Source organism: Ptychodera flava, chromosome 11, assembly GCF_041260155.1.
Source record: "Ptychodera flava strain L36383 chromosome 11, AS_Pfla_20210202, whole genome shotgun sequence".
NCBI classification, from domain to species: Eukaryota; Metazoa; Hemichordata; class Enteropneusta; family Ptychoderidae; genus Ptychodera; species Ptychodera flava.
Window position 1 is genome coordinate 26,897,984 of NC_091938.1, and position 19,795 is coordinate 26,917,778.

Sequence of the window (19,795 nt, forward strand, 5' to 3'; positions counted from 1 at the left end):
AGCGTGACATCTGCTCACGTGTAGGAGAAACGCTATACGTAAGTTCCAACAGGGTCCCGCGATAACTCCAATAGTAATACATCGCCAAAAGCCACTGTGTCGCATTCCAAAGTAGTTTTATTCAAAGGTTTTTACTGCGCCAACTTAAGATAGGTAGTCAACATTATGCCATTTTTGCACATGCGCTGTACATGTCAGATCCTAAATATAGCGTCAGGGATTCCCCTAGCAGCAGAGGCCAAAACATGAAGCAAAACATTACTGCATCGCAACATGGTGTAGCCGTGGGAAGAGCGACATAATCAAGGTATGCGACGTCTTGATATTTACCTCAATTAATCGTTCGGTACATGTACCTTCACATAAGGCGCTGTGTAAAAGTAATCAACTAGTGCCTTGGAGAATGATCGGATATGCTTATAAGGCAAAAAACACTAGTATGATTCCGCTAATTCCGAAAGTTCGTATGCTGCGCAATCGCTTACAAAATGCGGTTTGCAAAGTTGGTTTGACATTTTACATTAAGAACCTTGTCAGATTTTTCCGGTATACGGCTAAAGCAAGTCAAATGAATGTGATAGATTGAACATTACCCAAAGCTAGCGAGATTTTTCCTCTCCGTGAAAATGTTCGCTCGCTAATATTGGATAAGGTTAGGAAGGGTGCAGTAATTTTTCTTATATAAGAAGTAGTGTCTTGCACATTGCATACGGTGTGCACCTAAATGCAAGGATTTCTTAGTCAGGTTATATCCGATCACTGCAGGATTTCAAGTTTCTATGAATAACTCCGACAAATAATCCTTGAATAAAATACATCAATTTCATGATGTATAGAGAGATTTTAATATGCCATAAAAACACGGGACAACTAACCGGTACAGTTATTAGTAAACGTTGTTGCATAATGTACAGTGAATATTTAGAAAGTGACTCGGTAAAGTAAGTTTTGAAGATGCCCGTGAACGCTGTAGTGTAATTGACAAGGTTTGAAGTAAACAACGTGTCTTTAATTGGTTAGGAATAACTTTACTATCCCGATATTCAATTTGAATTGAAAGATCATAGCGAGTACAAAAACTTCAAACTCATAACAATACGAACAGATATAAAGTTACTAAGATATGTATTGTACATTAGAAAGTATGGTCTGGCTAATGTATGTATCTTTGCAACGGCAGTACATGACATGCAGTACACTACATCACAGCTCGGTAGAGAGTGATTTTTGAGAAGGTGTGTGCTGTACTAAGATAAAATGTCAATTTAAATCGATTTGAACTAATTTGGGATAATTTGATCTTCATATTTCTCAAAAGTGTTAGGTGCCCTTTAGCTGAATGTTGCAATATTACAATTAGTAATACCCATAAAAACAAGTGTGTAACTTAAAACGAAAAGCGGGTGAGCTTACATTTGCAGATTACTTCCCTATCCAATTATCCCAAATCATTTCCAATCGTGTTAATGTAAGCTTTCCGCAAACTGACTAAGTTATCATTGCATTGCCAAAAGAAATCATAGTTGTTGTTCGGTGTATGGTCCAAAAACAGTATCCAAGACCTTACATATTTAACTCAAAAAGTTGAAATTTCACGGGATTTGCAATGCCTTGCCATCATGGTCTCTGGTGACTGGGATATCAAATACAGTGGATGAACGTACCGAACGTTTGTTTAGTGAATGAATATTAACTTCCGTGTAAGGGACAAGTATAAGTACACATAGGGACAGGAAAATTTGCATCTCAATCGCATTCCAAATCACTTGTACACTCGAAAGTCACAACGACATACTATGCGAATGTGAATAAAACCTTTCCAGTAAGGAAGGAGCTTGGAACATTCTCTTTTCCCCTTTTGATATTGAACTTTGGGCAAAATTGTCCTCATTTTTGCCTTTTAGATAAGCAACCCTGGCGGCCATTCCCTGTTTTGAATTTGTCATACACTTAAAAAATATGGTCATATCTTATTTGAAGGAAACCCTGCACATGAAATAGTGTAATAAAAAGGATAGTGATAAATGAGCGCGCCCTCAACGGCATTGATTACTTCGGCCAGTGGCGGCCAGTGGTGGCATCTATGTATCCTTTCGTTATAAGTTGGCTGGAGTAGAATAGTGAACACCTTCATTGTTGCGAATCTGTACCTGTGCTGTCTGCATTTGTGGCAACATTGACTGCCGTTCTTCTTGATTTCCTGAAAAGTGTTCGATGGATTTTTAATATTTGAACATGGTAAAACAATTTGATAACGTGCTCTCGGTTGTTTTTCTCAAACTAGGCCATAAAGAGAAGCTTTCAAACCTGTATGCCTAGAGGGATCTGATGGTATTTCCCTAGCATGTTAATCATTGTGATCGTACAGGTAGAAACAATCATCATCCACGGAGCATGCATGCGTTTCTCCAGTATGTAATTATTACTAGCGCAAGTAGACGTGGGGTGGTTTAATTATGATACTGATAAATTAACTTACCCAGACCAGAGTAATCTCTATCTGATGTGCCACGTGTCTGCGTTGGTGAATCTGAAAAATATTGTTGTTTTAATGGTTAAACTTAAAATATACAACCAACGATAATTAAAATTATTCTGATCGTGGCAATGTTGGTTATGTTGATACTAATCATGATGATTTTGGCGACAAAAACGATCGATTCCCTGTCACTCTGGAATGAAGCTGTGCTTTGTGGGAACAAATCAAACATTATTGCTCACCTTTCAATCTGTTGTCAATTAGTTCCAATTTTTGTAATATTTTTTCGGTCTTGTCTGGTTTGCTCTGTTTCTTCCATAAATACGAGACAGCTACTAAGACGAGAATATTAATTACAGCAGATAGGACAATAATGACGTATATCCATGACGGAAGTCCTGACAACGCTTGCGTTGGCGAACCTGTGAGAGAGCATTTTTAAAACCTATCATTTGGGGAACCATATCAGCCAAATGAATGGATATATGCATATCGAATGCATGCATGCATGCATACATACATACATACATACATACATACATACATACATAGATACATACATGTATACATACATACATACATACATACATACATACATACATACATACATACATACATACATACATACATACATACATACATACATACATGCATGCATGCATGCATGCATGCATGCATGCATACATACATACATACATACATACATACATACATACATACATACATACATACATACATACATACATACATACATACATACATACATACATACATACATACATACATACATACATACATACATACATACACACATCACCGTCCGACGGTGCATACATACATACATCAGTACTACGTATCTTACTCACCATGAATGTTAGGAAGTAGAGTTGTCTGTCTAGTTGATACAGTTGCTGAAGATTCCCTGCACTCATACCGGGGATAAATAGTTTGCCCATGATCAATGCACACACCTTCACAACGACTGCATGCATCTATGACGCCACCGTGTATCATATTGACCAAACAAGTATAAATAAAGTAGACCCCTACTAGGTTGAATATATAACTTGATACTGAAAATTATAAGAAAACAGCTTGTTTAGATAATAAAATACATTAGATATGAGGATTTCATTTTTAACATATCATACTTAGGAGAAAATGAGTACAAAACAAATGATCTATTTCATCTACTGTCACGTACTCTACCCCCATATTGTGCCATTATTAAAGTGCGGAGACATCATAAAGGTTATGAATTTTTGGATTTGCTTTTCAAAGATAGGTCGGACCAGTAACAAGTTTTGCCTTCGTGCTGATTAAATTTTGGTAAAACAGACTTTAATTTAAAGTTAGCAGATAAAATAGACTTCTTCCTGTTTCTGACTGCATGCATTAAGTTTGGCTTTCTTTCTACATTGTTTGTTGTACACGCTATATGTTGACAGTTCATAGGCAGTTCAGATATACCTTGTTGTAATTGTCTCATCTCATGCATGTGCCATTAGACTGTTTAATAGCGTTAGATTCATATGTCTAACACTTGCCAATCTCTGGTTGACTTATTGGTAGCTGTACTCGAGCTGCGACGTATGTTTATTCTTTATCATCAGATGGCAATGTCGAAGCCAACCAAATAGGCGTCTTAAGATCATATCTTGTCGAGAGGTCTCGTGTCATGATTAGTGCTATCGGTGTTTTGCTGGTGTTCCAGGTAATTTGAAGTTTAAGTTGAACTGAATGTTGTATGTCCAGCTATTTAAGGCTGCTCAAGGAATTGGATCGTTTCTCAATAATCTTGTCGTAGGATAAGACTAAGTATGAGAACAATCTTTTAAAAAAGGATATTGCAACCCAATTTAGATAAGCCTGCAAAGTCTTCAGTTATATTAATATTAGCGGGAATATTCAAATGTGATTGAAACTCGAAATGATTTTATTTCTGAACATCAAACTGGTTCTTATTTCCTTATTACAGAAAATGATTCCTTGACTATCATCCAACAAATTTAATTCATCTTGCGAGTAAACTTTTATCAGTCCTGGAAAGAAGAAAGTCCAAAAATTGCATGTAACTTCAATTTTGTGAAGATATATCACAAAAGACCCTGTACATGCGTCTACTGCCGGTCACCTTCAATTTTTAATCGACTACATGTACGGGGAATTCCCTGATGATATATTAGGAACTACAGCGCATGTGCAAAAGCGTTTGCTAGGAGACCTGTTAGACCTGTCTGACCAATTGAGCTGAATAATCGTTGTTGAATAAATACCAACATTTAAGGGCGTGGCCGTACCGGAGTAATAATAAAGAAATGCAGAATACTTTGACAGTGACAACAAACAAAGTTAATACCTGTCACTACACGCTCGTGCATTGTCATGCACTTGATACTTAGAGTTTGCGAAAAGTTATTGGTCTGATGTAAATTACCATCTTAGCTGCCACTCCGGCCAATGGAATAGATTCGTCCCATTGGCCTGCCATATCAGACCAGTAAACGTGCACTGAATTGAAAATGTACAATCGGGCATGAAGGTAGCTCCATCGAAGTAAATTCTAGGTATCCTATTAGACCTAACTGTTCAGCAAGACGAAATCGGAGACATCAATCTTAATGGTTTAATGCCATTAATTTCACGTGCAGTTGAACTTTCCTCGAGAAGCCATGGTTATATTTAAAAGAATTCGCGTATTGGCTGGCGAAGGTTTTCGGAACACTACTTCGGTAAACTTGAGTTGGTTTTTGTCTCTGGTTTGACAGTGACAACAAACAAAGATAATACTTGTCACTACGGGCTACCCTGTGCAATAGCAACTAAACCCACGTGTTCGTCGCGTGTAGGCTCAGTGTAATATCAGGTCAACTTATTTGATTGGGGTCACAGTTCACAAATCACGTGATTGCTGTTTGCCAATCAGATTTGTCTGTAGGACTATCAGCAGCACTGATATCCGATATACAGTGAATGTATTTCCGATAGATTTCAACTATGTAAGGAATTTTATTGTTGTTTGCTCAAGGGGATGCAGGATTTTGGTGTTTGGTGTGTATTGTTTGGTGACAATTCTTTTAAAACTGGAGGGATAACGCTTCCCACTTGTTACTTTTTTGATGGCGCCCGTACCCATACATATGCCCGCATTCCTTTGAGCTGGTATTTTTACTTGTTATAAATAGAGATTATTTTCTGTTAAAAATAAATAAAACGTATAACTATCAAGATAGATTTATGTAAAGCATAGCACTTACACTATCCAAAACAGATGACAGTACTGAAAATAGATATTTCAACACGAAGTGAACTCAATTAGTATGAGGAAATAACACTAACAAACCAGTTAACATGATAATAATTTGCAAGAAACAATATATTTTTGATAGATAACTAATTTTCTTGATTCCAAATTGCATACCATATTTTTGACAGTCAATTTGGTACAAGTGTAATCGTTACACGTATTTGACAGCAATCCAATAGTTCCTTGTTATATACAGAAACGAAAGCCCAAACAATTTTTTCATACATAAAATAACGACAGGACCATTAATAATTATCAGTCATGTAGCAACATTAACATTTATATGGACTTGCGTATGTTGCGGTTACTGTTAACGTTACAAGATTATAAATTATTCCAACCAATATTGTTAATGACTACATCTAAAACACTCAAAAAGTAAAAAAAGATCAGGTCAAGACACAGAGAAAGTGAATACGAAAAGAGGGATTAGAAAAAATGTGAGGGTTATGATTTGGTCAAAATATTTTTTCATTTAATATCTTAGAAAATTTAAATTGGCAACGTTTGATAAATATTGTGGTAGAAATAGAAAGTAAAAACACAAAACATTGAAAAAAAAAGTGCTATATCATAGCTGCTCACATCCAAACCATTCTACATTGTCCAGGAAATGAACCTCAAGAAATAATTTAACAAAAGTCAGTAGGGACTCAGAATCAGACACATGACTCATACTAATAAAACAAACGCACTCAATCACATCATTGGGATACCACACTACACTGACAGTAAAACTGGACCGTTTGAGAGTAGACAGAGTGGCAATAACACTGATTTGATCCCATCGACAGCACTGGTCCTTACGCTGACAGGTCATTCTGCGAAACGACTTGACTGCTGGTCGTTTTGAATACACTGACTGACTGTTTAAATTTTTCATGTAACATTCATATGCTTTTTCCTGTTTAATTTTTAGACGTGTTTCACTGATACCTGAAGTTTAAATGTACTTTCAAAAAGTAAGACTACTGAAAAAATAGAGTGGTTTTGCATACAAAACCATCAGTGTGCCACTCTTTCTCATGAACTTTCTGAAATCATCGAGTCAAATTAGAAGCTTCTGTAAATGTATTTGTTTCAGTCTTAATTTCAGATAAATATGTAAATTTTCTTGCATCAAAGAGACCATCTTATACTTAGTAACGTAACAGCCCCAAGGGACTCAAGGTGTAGCATAAAATAGCCAAATGCTTGGCATTCTTTTATGTTATATGGTAAAGCAAAGGAGGAAGTAATGAACATACTTGAAATAAAAATACCAATGTTTTATCATTTCACTGCAATTTGTTATAAATTTCGGTGCTCATTGAAGTCCTACAGTTTTTTAAGAGTCCCTGGTGTGTTTTTGTGGAGCTTAATTCCCTTACTTTTCCTCCTCAAGTTAAATATGAAAAAAAAACATGCCCTGAGAAGACACCAACGTCAGCACATCTAGAAATCTTTATTACTTCAAAAATATTCAAAACAGCAAAAGGCAAACGTAAGTGTCGTTACAAAATAAGAAAACCTACCATGAAATGGATAACACATAGTGTATAACAACGGCCAATAAAGAGAATACAACTATAGACGGTCACTTTTAATAGGAATTTAGTCACAAATATTGCTACTGGAACTGCTTTTACAGACAAAACCAAATTTCTAATATTTCGACCGTTTAGCATGTATTGTGACTTCTATAACTGTCTCTAATCTTCGCAATCTTTAATCTTTAATTAATCTTATCTTTAATCATCTTTGAAGATACGGAGCTTTGCATTTTTATACAGTTTCCCCACCTCTAAATTACATGTATCAGGTTCAATATTTGATTTTCTTTGCCAGTTTTAAGTAATCAACAACTGGATTACGAAATCTATCGGCTGCGTTTTGTATCACATAAAAAACAAATGTATGTCTGAAAACTAATGAAGCACTGACATTTTGAACTTATGTAAAGATAAAAAATATACTTTTACTATTAGGCTACATTGGAAAGATATGGGTAGTGTGCGCCTCAGGGACTGATATTTGGGCTCTTAAGTTTGTATATATAATATTCTTTGGGCCTCAGCACTCATTTTGAAGCTTGTGAAATAAATGAAGTTTCTTCAGGCTTAGTTTTGAAAAAATCGGGAATTTTGCCGTTTCCCGCAAAGAGATAACACAGTGATTGTAACCATTTTAATCTCAAATAACGGTAAAGACTATGTAATTTGTTTCTGCAGTACAGATTGTTGATTATGATTAAAATAATTTTGAGGAAAGTTTGACCATCAGTGTGACTCTTTTATTTTCAAGGCACACACTACTTTCATTTAAGGCTATTGAAGATTAAGTTCAAAGACTTAACTATAAACACCATATTGGCATACATATCAATGTCGCAACGTAACCTGGTAAATTTATCAGTATTAATTGCAAGACTTTTACTGAAAAGTATTTTATTGTCTTAGCATGCAATACAAGGGTATCATTGCGCTTGCGAATTAGTCAATTATTAAAAACGCTTCTAGGCGAAACCAAGTTGTTTTAATCTTCTCACATTGGTTCATACCATTTTCCTATGCTTCTCTTACCCTGCCATCTACAAATACTGACAAGGACAACTATTTTACTATTCTCACATTCGTTCGAACGATTTTCCTACGCTTCTAGTAACCTGTCATCTGCAAAAAACTGACAAGGAAAATATTTTGATATTTTTACATTGATTCAAATCACTTTCCTACGCTTCTATTATCTTATCATCTGTACATATTGACAGGGAAAATATTTTAATATTCTTGCATTGGTTCAATCCGTTTTCCTAAGATCCTATCAATTGCAAATATTGACAAGGAAAATATTTAAATATTCTTACATTGGTTCAAACCACTCTCCTACGCTATTATCTTATCATCTGTAAATATTACAAGGAATATATTTGCATTGGTTCGATCCATTTCCCAACGCTTCTATTATCCTATCATCCGCAAATATGACAAAGAAAAATATCTTTGTCTTCTTACATTTGTTCAATGTAATCATCTGCAAATATTCTTATATCATCTATAAATATTGACAAGGAAAAAATAATGTCGAATGAACTACTGACTATACATATTTTTGATCGTGGATGATGTCTCTGCGGTTTTCGTATTCTAACTTACACCTTTTTAATTGAAAGATGTGAAAAACGATTTGTGTCATATATACTTGCATGCGAAACTTTCTTTGAGACTTAACTTACAATACAATACAAAACGAATACTGATAGAAAAAAAATACAGCACGATCGATAAGTACCACAGAACGCAATAGTGCTACTGTTGGGGTCAAATGGCAAACCCTTCATGGTCGTAAATCATCCAAAGATGATTGTAAATGTAAGCTTTACTGTAGAAAAAAACTACTGACGTTTTATTTGTTTCTCAGTGTATCTAATACAAGAAATATAGGACACACATTTAACATCGTTCTGTCACCATTGAGAAAGATAAGTTATGTAAAAATATTTCCCCGTGACATCATTATTTACTATACAAAGAGAATGAGAAAGCGTACATGTATACTACGACAAACTAAAACATAGGGCTTGATATGTGCATGATTATTCCTGCTGGGGTAAAGTTACAAACTGCTGTCTGAGGTAGAATGCGTCTCTAGGAAAGATATTACGATTCTCAAGTTTTCGTGATACCATGCGAGTTTGTTGCCAATGTGGACTCATTTGAAATCTTTTCACAGCCTCTTTTATAAAAAAAAAATAAATTTCATTTTCTCGTAGAGTCAGCATAACGATAGCGTCCACTGTGATTTACAAATATCAGGTGATTAGGTTTCCCAAGTTACGCAATTTTCACGTTGACTCATAATACCCTTACCTTTCAGAGAGAAAGGATTTAAAGTTTTCACGGGAAAAGTTTTGGCAGAAGTTAAATCTTTCAATTTCGAGACGCGTTCAACCTTAATCGTTTACGAAACAGATTCAACAATAATTTACAGACTTCCTTCGGTCTAAAATGCTTCATAGGACGTTAGTAGAGCAGAAAGGTGTGGTATTTGGGCAAAATATTCCATTTTATGATACAAGCATGAAATTTTGGAGGATCATTAAAGGGGCAAAGTTGGCCATTTTTCATGAATTTTTGTTTGATACACGATACATGAAACCATTTCGAGAATGGATTAAGGGTCATGGCCATTAATTCTTTTTCACGATGGTTTCATTTGTCTAAAACCGGAGCCGAATATATGCATGGCCACTCATTCATTCAGTATCTTTCAACATGTCAAACAAGATGTTTCTCGTATCAAACAAAATTCATGAAAAATGGCCAACTTTGTCTCTTCAATGGTGTATCACTTTAGACACCAGAAAATCCAAGATGGCGGCCATTTGGTGGTAATTCTCCAATACGGCTGCCGAGTGAACATTTTGTAGCATAAAAAGCACAATTTTCTTACCAATTTAAGTGATTTCTGTGGCAAATTGTATGTTTTATGTGCCTAAGGCTGTTTTTGCAGGTTTAAAAGGTATATTTTGGGATTTTGCCATCCAAGATGGCGACCATTTCGATGTAGTGGCTTACGAGCAAACCATACACTAAATATAAGGCATAGAATGCACAAGTTATTACCAATTTAAGTGGTTTTTTTCTGTCAAATCTTATGTACTTTATGTGCCCGAGACTGTTCTTGCAGGTTTTAAAGACATATGTTTTGATTTTGTTCATCCAAAATGGCGGGTGTGTGAGGGCTATTTTCCGATATGGCTTCCAAAGAAACCAATATACTATATTTTAAGGCATAAAATGCACAATTTATAACCGGTATAGGTGGTTTTGTGTCAAATTACATGTTTTATGTGCCTGAGACTGCTTTTGCAGGTTTAAGGTATATTTTGGGGTAATGCAAGATGGCGGCTGTATGGCGGTCTTTTTCCAATATGGCTTCCGAGCAAATCGATCCATATACTAGTTTTTAGGCAAACAATGTACAATTTAAGACCGATTTTAGTGGTTTTTGTGTCAAATTGTGTTAACTATAGCGTGGTTTGTTGCCGAGACGGGTCGTTTGTATTATCCCCGTGTTTGATTTTCGCTTGAACGTGGGTGTCTTTTATGTTTGTTTTCCTTTTATATGCTGTGATAGGTGTTTCAGCAAACACAAACGGTATCAAAAACACCATAAACCAACATGAACAATTGGTGGGAATTCTGTCTATAACCCAAAGCTAAGACAGAAAGGATTTGAATTAATTTTTGATTTACTTACCGAGGAGGGGTATCTGTCATGGGAAAAATTAGCCAACAAAAACCTCCAAGGGAACGAAGTTCTCCTTCTTTACGGAGCAATCACATGTCTCAGAGTTAGGTGGCCAGAGCCACTGCTGGTTGAACCGGTGTTTAAAGATGAATACGAATATGTGTTTTTTAATTGTAACTTTCGACCCTCCCATAAAGTTACCAGGGAGAGCATCAGAAACGCCATTTACAGTAAAGAGGAATTAAGTCCAATTAATGAACGCTATTATGAAAGAGAATATGACTTTACTGGACCATGGTCTCCCATATATAGTCTACCATTTAAGGTAGCCATAGACACAAAAACACGTGAATTCCAGTTCAAACTTCTTCATCATATTCTGTACACAAACTACGATCTATCTAGAAGAGGCATGGACCAATCACCGCTCTGTTCATTCTGCCAAAACAGCAACGAGACACTAGATCATCTTTTCTACAGCTGTAAATTCACTGAGACCTTCTGGAACGAATTTCACACATTTTTCGAGGAATCTCTCAGTTTGTTCACTAGACATAACTTAAATGAAGTGCTCTTTGGTGTTGACGGTTACTCTGACATTCACAATCACTTGCTACTATTAGCCAAAAGACACATCTATGCCATGAAAATGAAACAGAGTAAACCACACTTTGCAGCTTTTATGTTGCAAGCGAAATTCAACTACCATCTAGAGAATGAAATAGCTCTGGAAAAAGACAAATTAGAGAGACATTGTAGCAAATGGATTTCAGTTTTACACAAAATTGTAGATAACTAAGCACTGTACTTCATTTTAATTTAAGTTCATGTTACTAAAGAAAATGTTACCAATAAAACAATTTAAATACAAAAAAAAACCCCACCATAAACCAACATGAAAGTTCTATAGTCGATTATTCTGAAACATAGCATATATGAATTCTACAGAGAATACTACAAACAAATCTGTGCATACAGCATGGACTCACAAGCCTCACCAGAAATATCTGACATCACATGAAAGAGAAAATCATATCGAATCTCCTCTCTGGTCAAGTATTCCTATTGAAACGTTTCAGAGACGACATTTTTATGATTTACTTAGGAACAGATCTAGAACGTAGACTTCTAACATTTTTCGAGGAGTGATACATCCTGCACCATACGTTTTAATTCACGTGTTAACATTCTATCGACAAAATACCTAGACTTAGTGGTCTTCAAGGTCATGAAAGGCTTGTTTTCAAACCCGAAAGAAAACAAACAGACATGTTCCAATAATCATTAAGAAGTTCCTGCCACCCAAACAACACGTTCAAAGGCTTTATTCAAGGTGAATTCCTTAGATATGCTTCCAGATGCAACAACGTAGATTTTTTAGAAAAGGTCAAATTCTTCACACAAAAACTACATGAAATTACAGAAAACCAAATACCTCATATCAAAAATGAAGTCAACGTAAAAAAAAAGTCAGCTATACCTCATCGCAAAAGATGGGAGTAATAGATTGACAACAAAACCTGAATTACCCAACGACCTTTAGTCCATTCATTAAAACCATCCTTATACAGACAATGTTTAATAAGAAACTGGAAATAATAGAGGGCGATCAAACACTGGCTAAGGGCATTCCAGAATAAAACATGAGGATAATTTAAACGAAGTGTCAGTGCAACAAGCAAGCACCAATCAGACCAGCACATAATGATTCTAGCATCTCTCTTTTGTGAACAATGACTACCATCAAACCAAAACATTTGCGAATACAAATCCATTCGAGCTACGGCAGAAGGGACCTCACTTTGCTCCTGAAACACCGTGAAGACGAATCGCACAAATATAAAACCGTTTTCCCGGGGACTCAGATCACATGACCAGGATCAAAGAGCTATCAATGCCCTGTGTCCGATGAAACGTCATTGATCTACTCATTATACCGTATCCCTTACAAAGTTAGAACCAACTTGTGAAGTTGCCTTCATTCCCTTTATGACCCATGCGACCTGTACATTATCCGAATATTTAAAGTCCTGTCAGCCTTGTCTAGGCTCTCCCACGCTGGCACATCCTGTCAATTCGGGTGCTACTAACTAAGCGATGATAGGGCTAATTAATTAGTATTTGGGCTACTTAATATATTGACCAAAGTTTGAAAACAACATACTTAGCTGATATGTGATCTCATTCTTGCTTTCATAGCAACAGTGTGCCCTGGTAGGTATGACATTTACTTTAACTGCAATATCACAGAGTGCATTTCACATTTGTTGCCCTATCTCTTGATTAAGCTTCAATACACTTGCGGATATACAGAATTCTGGAATGTCGTAAAAATGTCAAAAATATTTTAAAAGTGGTGGGCAGTGATGATATTTTATATTTAACTCATTAAATTTGTTAACACATTAAATTTTCTTCTCATACTGTACTTTACAGGCAGAGTTTTCTGACTCAATATTGAATAATATCACTCAAATATTAGATTTTTTGGTGGCTAGCGTTTTTTATTAAAAAGTGACCTAACATGTTACTACATTTTCATGCTTGTATCACAATTTGAAACATTTTTCTCACTTATCTGCTCCACTACGTCATTAAGCAGGAGAGTCGTGGCTGGACGAAGCCTGAGTGTGGACGATAGGAAGTGCTGTCTGGTCATGGCGATTATCGTGTCTCGCACTCTGATATCTCGTTGGTTGCAGTTCATAATTGTCAATATTAGCGACAACTAAAATAAAGAGTAAGACATGTACACAGTTTAACAAAAACAGCTTTTATGCAAGAAATGTGTGGTCATGAGCATAGAATATGTCTCCTAGTATCTCAAGTCTTCTCAATGTCATCAGTTTAAGATAAATCGTATGTTGTCTTTAAATTCTAAACTTCACAAAATTCCAGTAATCTCTGCATAAACTGCGACAAAAGGAGTCTCAGTCAACTAATTGGCTTTCGGATTTTTGCTTTCAACGGCAAAATGAAAGTAAACTTTTTAAATGAAGTCCAATTTTCAAATAAAGACAGTCAGTGAGTTGTACACATACAACTATTAAGGTAGTGACTCAGTTTGGTTGACACATATTTTCAATCAAAAGTTTCACATAGAAAACAGGGTCTCACACCCAACATGTGGTACATTTTCTAATAGGTCTATATTTGAAGAAGGTAAAAATTTTGTTTAGTTGTCAAAAACATGCATTGGTATGTTTGTTTAAGTCAAAAACATGTGATTTTGAATTTTTTCACTTAAAAGAGTATAAGTAAGAATTGACAGCACCCCTAAGTGATCTGTTAACGGCACTAGACAGCTGGATATACAGGGGGAAAAACCGTGTTTTGGATTTTGAAATTCGCTTTTGTTTCTGCACAGTGAGCCTTCGAAGTGTGAACTGTCGGATTTTCGCATAAATTATCGGCTTTTGTTCACGTTTGTCAAGTTATCGTCACTTCAGGGGGGTTTATCAAAAATCTAAGACACGGTTTTTCAGGTCTATTCATGAAGTGTTAGCATGCGAAAATCGGGGAAATCCGCCCACGCGTCGCCGACTTACACTCATTTGAAGGTGCGCATACATAGCAAAAATCGGAACTGAGAAAATCGACGATTTGTGTAAACGTCCCATTTTTCACACAAAATCGCCGAAAAAAGTCGGATTTTTGTGCGTTTCATAAAAAATTATTCGATCTGGGTCTAGGTTAAATATTGGGCATCAGGTTAGAGAATTTCTGACAAGTCCTAAACATTAGTTCGCCTAAAAATGATGAAAATTGTGCGTAGAAACGTGAGGCTGGTCAGCGTAAGCGGTGGGTACTATTTACACGATAAACACTAGAGAGATAATTCAGGGCATAATCTGTTTGTCAAATACGTATCTAGCTTGTAATTATATTAACTGTACACTGTTTGTAACGGTTAGAGTCTGGTTACAAGACGAGAAAAGTTTAAAAAAATCATACAGCCGGAATGGTTTACAGGTCTGCGTTCTGCCGACGACGCGCGCTCGCTCTCTCGCTAGCGCTCGACTTCCGGTCTCACAGCCCGTAATTAATGCACGTACCAAGTGTGAAATGGTTGCCCAGTTCATTTTAGTGCCGATTTTTGTGCCTATAGTACAAGACGTCACTTGCTTGCTTGCTTGCTTTCGGAGATGAGACGACCAACTCTCGATGCTCTAAAAAATTCTGTAGTTGAGAAGTTCAAGGAATGCGGGAAAGTCGCACTTGTTTTTGTGGTTTTCACATGTGATCTGCTGCAGTCCTTTTGCTCACCATAAAAAATGACCGGGTTTTCGTGCGCTATTTCGCTTTCCACTGTGACATGTACTATTATGGCCTCGGGTATGAAACCAAAATCAACTTCAGTTACACGTAAAAGCGATTCTTCATGACTTAAAATAAACGACTGAGGCGATACTCGACAGATTCACTCATTGTAAAATTGAAACGGCGACATATCGCGACACCCAGCGACACTCTCTTGACCACAGATAGAAATTGACAGGGAAGGATCGTGAAGCGACGTTTCGCGTACGTTGCTGTGCTCTAGACCGACATAACAGTGTCGGATTGACAAATTGGACAAACCATGCTTCCTACATCCATGGACAAACTAAGTCCAAGACTGTCCAAGATATGGGCTGCTGTTATAGAACCATATTTTCCAGTGAAGATTAAATAGATTCTCTTTGGACGGCAGTGTAATCTATAGCCCGGCGTACGATGCTATGTGTTCCGCTACAGCTAATCGCCTCGCTCACCACAACCCTGCAAAGACCCGTACGTAGGGTCGGTGACTTCAAATCCCTTTTGGGACTTGACGTAAAAAGCCAAATTACTGTCGAAATTCAGCGTTCTTGGGCCCAAGTCGTATCCCTGCCTACCTCAGCTACTCGATCGCTTCCAAAAATGCCAGTCTTTTATTCACTTTTCGTAAATAATATAACCGTCGATGTCGGCAACTCTCTCCCTAGCCCTGTGTACGATGCTGTGTGTTAGCTGTAGCGGCCAACACACAACATCGCGTCCATCAGCTTTCCATTTTGCTTCTTCAGCCCCCGTTTGCGTTTTCTACACTGCTTATACTGCCGGCAGTCATCAGCCATGTTGGATAGCGTCTCTTATGAAGACGTGCGCGCATGCGCAACATGGTGCGTAAAAATTTACATAATCTCCTCAAGGTATAACGATAACGCTGACAGTAATCCGGACCGTTAAAACAAAAATAAAATAATAACTCGCGCAGTGGTTAGAAGGCCGTGTTTTCACTAAAATTTAAGACATTTTCCAGTACAATGTTATCTCACAGTTTTCTCTAATAAAAAGATCATATTTCAGGGGTTCAGAATATGAAATAATCACAAAATCGCTAAAATTTACAAAGGAACCCGAGTCACTACCTTAATCCGTTGAGTGCTGATATTTTCCCACAAAAAATTTAGTGCAACATTTTACAATTTTTTTATGATTGTTTCAGTAATTTTTCTGATGATTTGGACCAAATGGCTATCACTTTTCATTGGCTACCGATTTTGATCAAATGTTTTGGAAAAAAGGCAACAAAAATTGACTTTGGCACTCAAAGGGTTAAACAGGTTTAGAATTCAAAGTCAGTAGTTGATTTTTCAAAAGTTCATTTGATATACTTGCCTCGGTAGTGGTTGTTTCCTCCATTAGCCACAGTCTCTAGTCGCCCATTTCTATTGACAACTACAAGTTGTTGAAAAAAATCATTTCAATAAGTTTCATTTTTACGAACTCAAATACACCAACTTGTAGTAATAAGAATTCTATTCGACTGACAGAAACAAAGTCAGGAAGATAGAAAGAGAGCCGAAGACTGGACTTGAAATTTCGGCAGACTAACAAAATATATTTGTATACGAACCAGTGGCGAGCATTAAACACGCACGCCAGGCAATGCAAGAAATTATATATCAATTAGGAGGAAAGGAAGGAACCAAACATGCGAGATAATTCAACAGATAATAGAAGACAACCAGTTTTATACACTCTTCTTTGCATTTGTTTCATTTTACCGATCACAATGGCAATAGATAACATGAGATAACAATGCTTACCTCGACCATTTCCGACATCTCTCTTCCTCAGGCAGCTCAAGATTTTCCATAAAAGGAGAATAGCTGCGACTATCAATATAAGCCATAGTAACACCATTTTGATAATTTCCCATCCATTGGATCCAACAATCCCTGCTGAAGAAATTATCAACAAATATTCAGATATTGAAATGTATTATTATTATTCTGCCACGATGATTGGCGCGTATCACTGAATTATTGAAATGAGACATAAACCACGAACTAAAGGGTAAAAATTCAAGAGGACAAACGATTTGCATAAGAACGTATTTATTGCATAAGGATACTTCGAAAAAAATCGTATTCTCAGTATACATCGTTATACTCAAAATCTTAACATCAAAATGATGACTTAAGAATAATTTTTCATTATATTTTAGATACTGCGTTTTTTTTTACAAAGCGCCCGGTAACATTTGTACCTTCGACAATTTTAAAATTTATGATAATCAGAGGGTTAGAAATTACATGTACAATCACATGGCATACAAAGATGCGAGAGTCTTGCAAAATACACATTGCCTTTATAAGTCAAACTGTTTTCTCTTTTTACAAACTTAGAAATTCATATTCAAATATATTAAACTTGTCAATACTTATAAGGAGATACAGTACCAGACTCCACTGTCACCGTTACGGAGCTTTGTCCTAATTCCTCTTTGGGCGTGGTCGGTTTAAGTTCTAAAACAATGGGCTCCATTGTTGCTTCATCCTGAGATTGAAGTTGCTCGGTGGCTGTTTCGTCCGGGAACAGCTGTTGATCATTGCTGTTAGCATCATGGGATTCATGCTGTTCTGTTTGGTCTGAATCACCGCCCAGCTTAACACATTGATAAGGACGGTCGATTCCTGGCCCATGGTTTTCGCAGCTCCCTTTGGTGCAGTTACCTTGGCAGTCGCTCAACGTCTCATAGCGTAATGAAATTGCACCGCGGCATTGAACCAGGATCACAATGATAGTCAATGACCAACTGAAGACACTGCTACCAGTTGCTGTTGAATTTAAGAGGTAATTAAAAATTAAAATTAATCGAAAGGGAAATGTATGTGGCTATCTGCAAAACAATTATTGTAGCTGTAGATAAATGTATCATTTGTATCTGTACACAAAGTACGGTGATGTGAAGACACCGCTCGTTAATGTATCATTCTGCATTCTTACTGGAATGTTACGTATATCCTTCACATATGAGAGTGACATTATGTTCGGGTCAGGTTCTTAAAATGCAGATAGGAGTGACACACTGGCGAGCTTCACCACTTCAATTGTACTTATCACAGGAAGCGTAACTTCCTGTACATACACTAACACACACCTATACGCTTATGCACGCCATTGTATGGTGTTAAACTGATATCGACATATTATAAACCATCTGGTTTGATTACTTGTGAAATCTACATGTATGTCAGAGACACTTACCCATATTTGACACTGATAAGTTCCGCTTAGCTTGAAAGTTTGGAATGGATTCCCAGGTAGCACCCTCTTCACACAACCGCGCTGCATAGGCGTTGTTCCGATCAGACTTGGGGAATTCCCTAACCGGTAAAAGCACGTGTCTACAGAAACATGTAACTACTACTTTAAAAACGGCGCGATCTTTGCACCAGGCGCAATTTTTTTTTACCATTCAAATTGACTTCAAACTTGATTCAAGACGTTGAATTTCATTAAGTTGGCGAATTCTTGCAATGAATGTAATCTCACAATGTACTTACACCTGATGACCAGATGATGAGGGACTTTACCGATTTTTGAACATCATCACATGCCATATTAGACCAGTGGAAATTTCCTTCACAATACGTGCATGCATAAACTAGCCATGAACTGTACACCTCTCAAATATTACACACATGTCCTGTGAATAAAGTTACAATGTGGTGTTGTCGTGGCACGAATTTTATTTTACAGAATTACATTCCATTTTGTAACTTTATTGGAGGCATGCAGTTATTAGCGATTCAATCTTTCTGGGGTCAGTCGGGTCACAGGAAACACACGTATTTTTTATTTGGTCTAATCGTCACATCTGACCCATTTAACAATGTGCACCTCGTACCCGTCTGAACGTATCAGTTACTATGACTGTGTTCGTTCAGAATCGTCCATTTTTCATTTTCATCAACTGCGTGCTGAAGGTACAAATTCACTGTGATCGCTTTGATGTAACCTTTGGAAGAGAAGGAGTTCAAGTTTACAGTCACCTATCGTATGCTTTTTCATAGTAAAGAAATCAGACAAAACAAAGTATAGCATAAGTTAATTATTCATGAGCGATTGTTATTTAATTTTGAATTTCCGATTCCCCCTATCTGTAATGTTAAGACATAAAGATCAGCTTCTGTATAGGCCTACTAACTCGTGTCACGTGTGTTGTTACTTACGTCATCGATAAGTGTTCTGTTGCAAGCAAAAATAACGGTCAAATAACAGATTAAGTTGAAAGATATCATTATGTGAAACTCAGAGAATGTTATATGTGCGTAATGAATAGCAATATTGGGTTCAATTTCTCCCAAATATTGAACCAATTGAACCGTGCCCTCTGACCTCCAGTTTCACAGGGTCATGGTAAGTTCAGCCATAAATAACTGCCAGTGTGGAATGTACTGTTACTGTCCTGATATGGCAGGTGACGTAGACATAGATCAAAAACGGAACGGAAGTATTACGTC

General features: G+C 36.7%; 2 protein-coding genes across 2 annotated transcripts; both read right to left on the minus strand.

Moving 5' to 3' along the window:
- Positions 1-308: 308 nt before the first annotated feature.
- On the minus strand, positions 309-4,849 carry LOC139143091 (uncharacterized). Its single transcript, XM_070713255.1, has 5 exons — positions 4,756-4,849; positions 3,346-3,552; positions 2,722-2,901; positions 2,480-2,530; positions 309-2,200 (listed from the first exon to the last, which is right to left on the minus strand). The coding sequence occupies exons 2-5, from the start codon at positions 3,491-3,493 to the stop codon at positions 2,097-2,099; spliced, it is 483 nt and encodes a 160-aa protein (XP_070569356.1). The 5' UTR covers positions 3,494-3,552; positions 4,756-4,849; the 3' UTR covers positions 309-2,096.
- Positions 4,850-13,612: 8,763 nt separating this feature from the next.
- LOC139143182 (uncharacterized) lies at positions 13,613-18,627 on the minus strand. Its single transcript, XM_070713314.1, has 4 exons — positions 18,537-18,627; positions 17,729-18,106; positions 17,093-17,224; positions 13,613-13,746 (listed from the first exon to the last, which is right to left on the minus strand). Exons 1-4 carry the CDS (start codon positions 18,538-18,540, stop codon positions 13,613-13,615), a joined length of 648 nt encoding a protein of 215 aa, XP_070569415.1. The 5' UTR covers positions 18,541-18,627.
- Between the last annotated feature and the right edge of the window lie 1,168 nt (positions 18,628-19,795).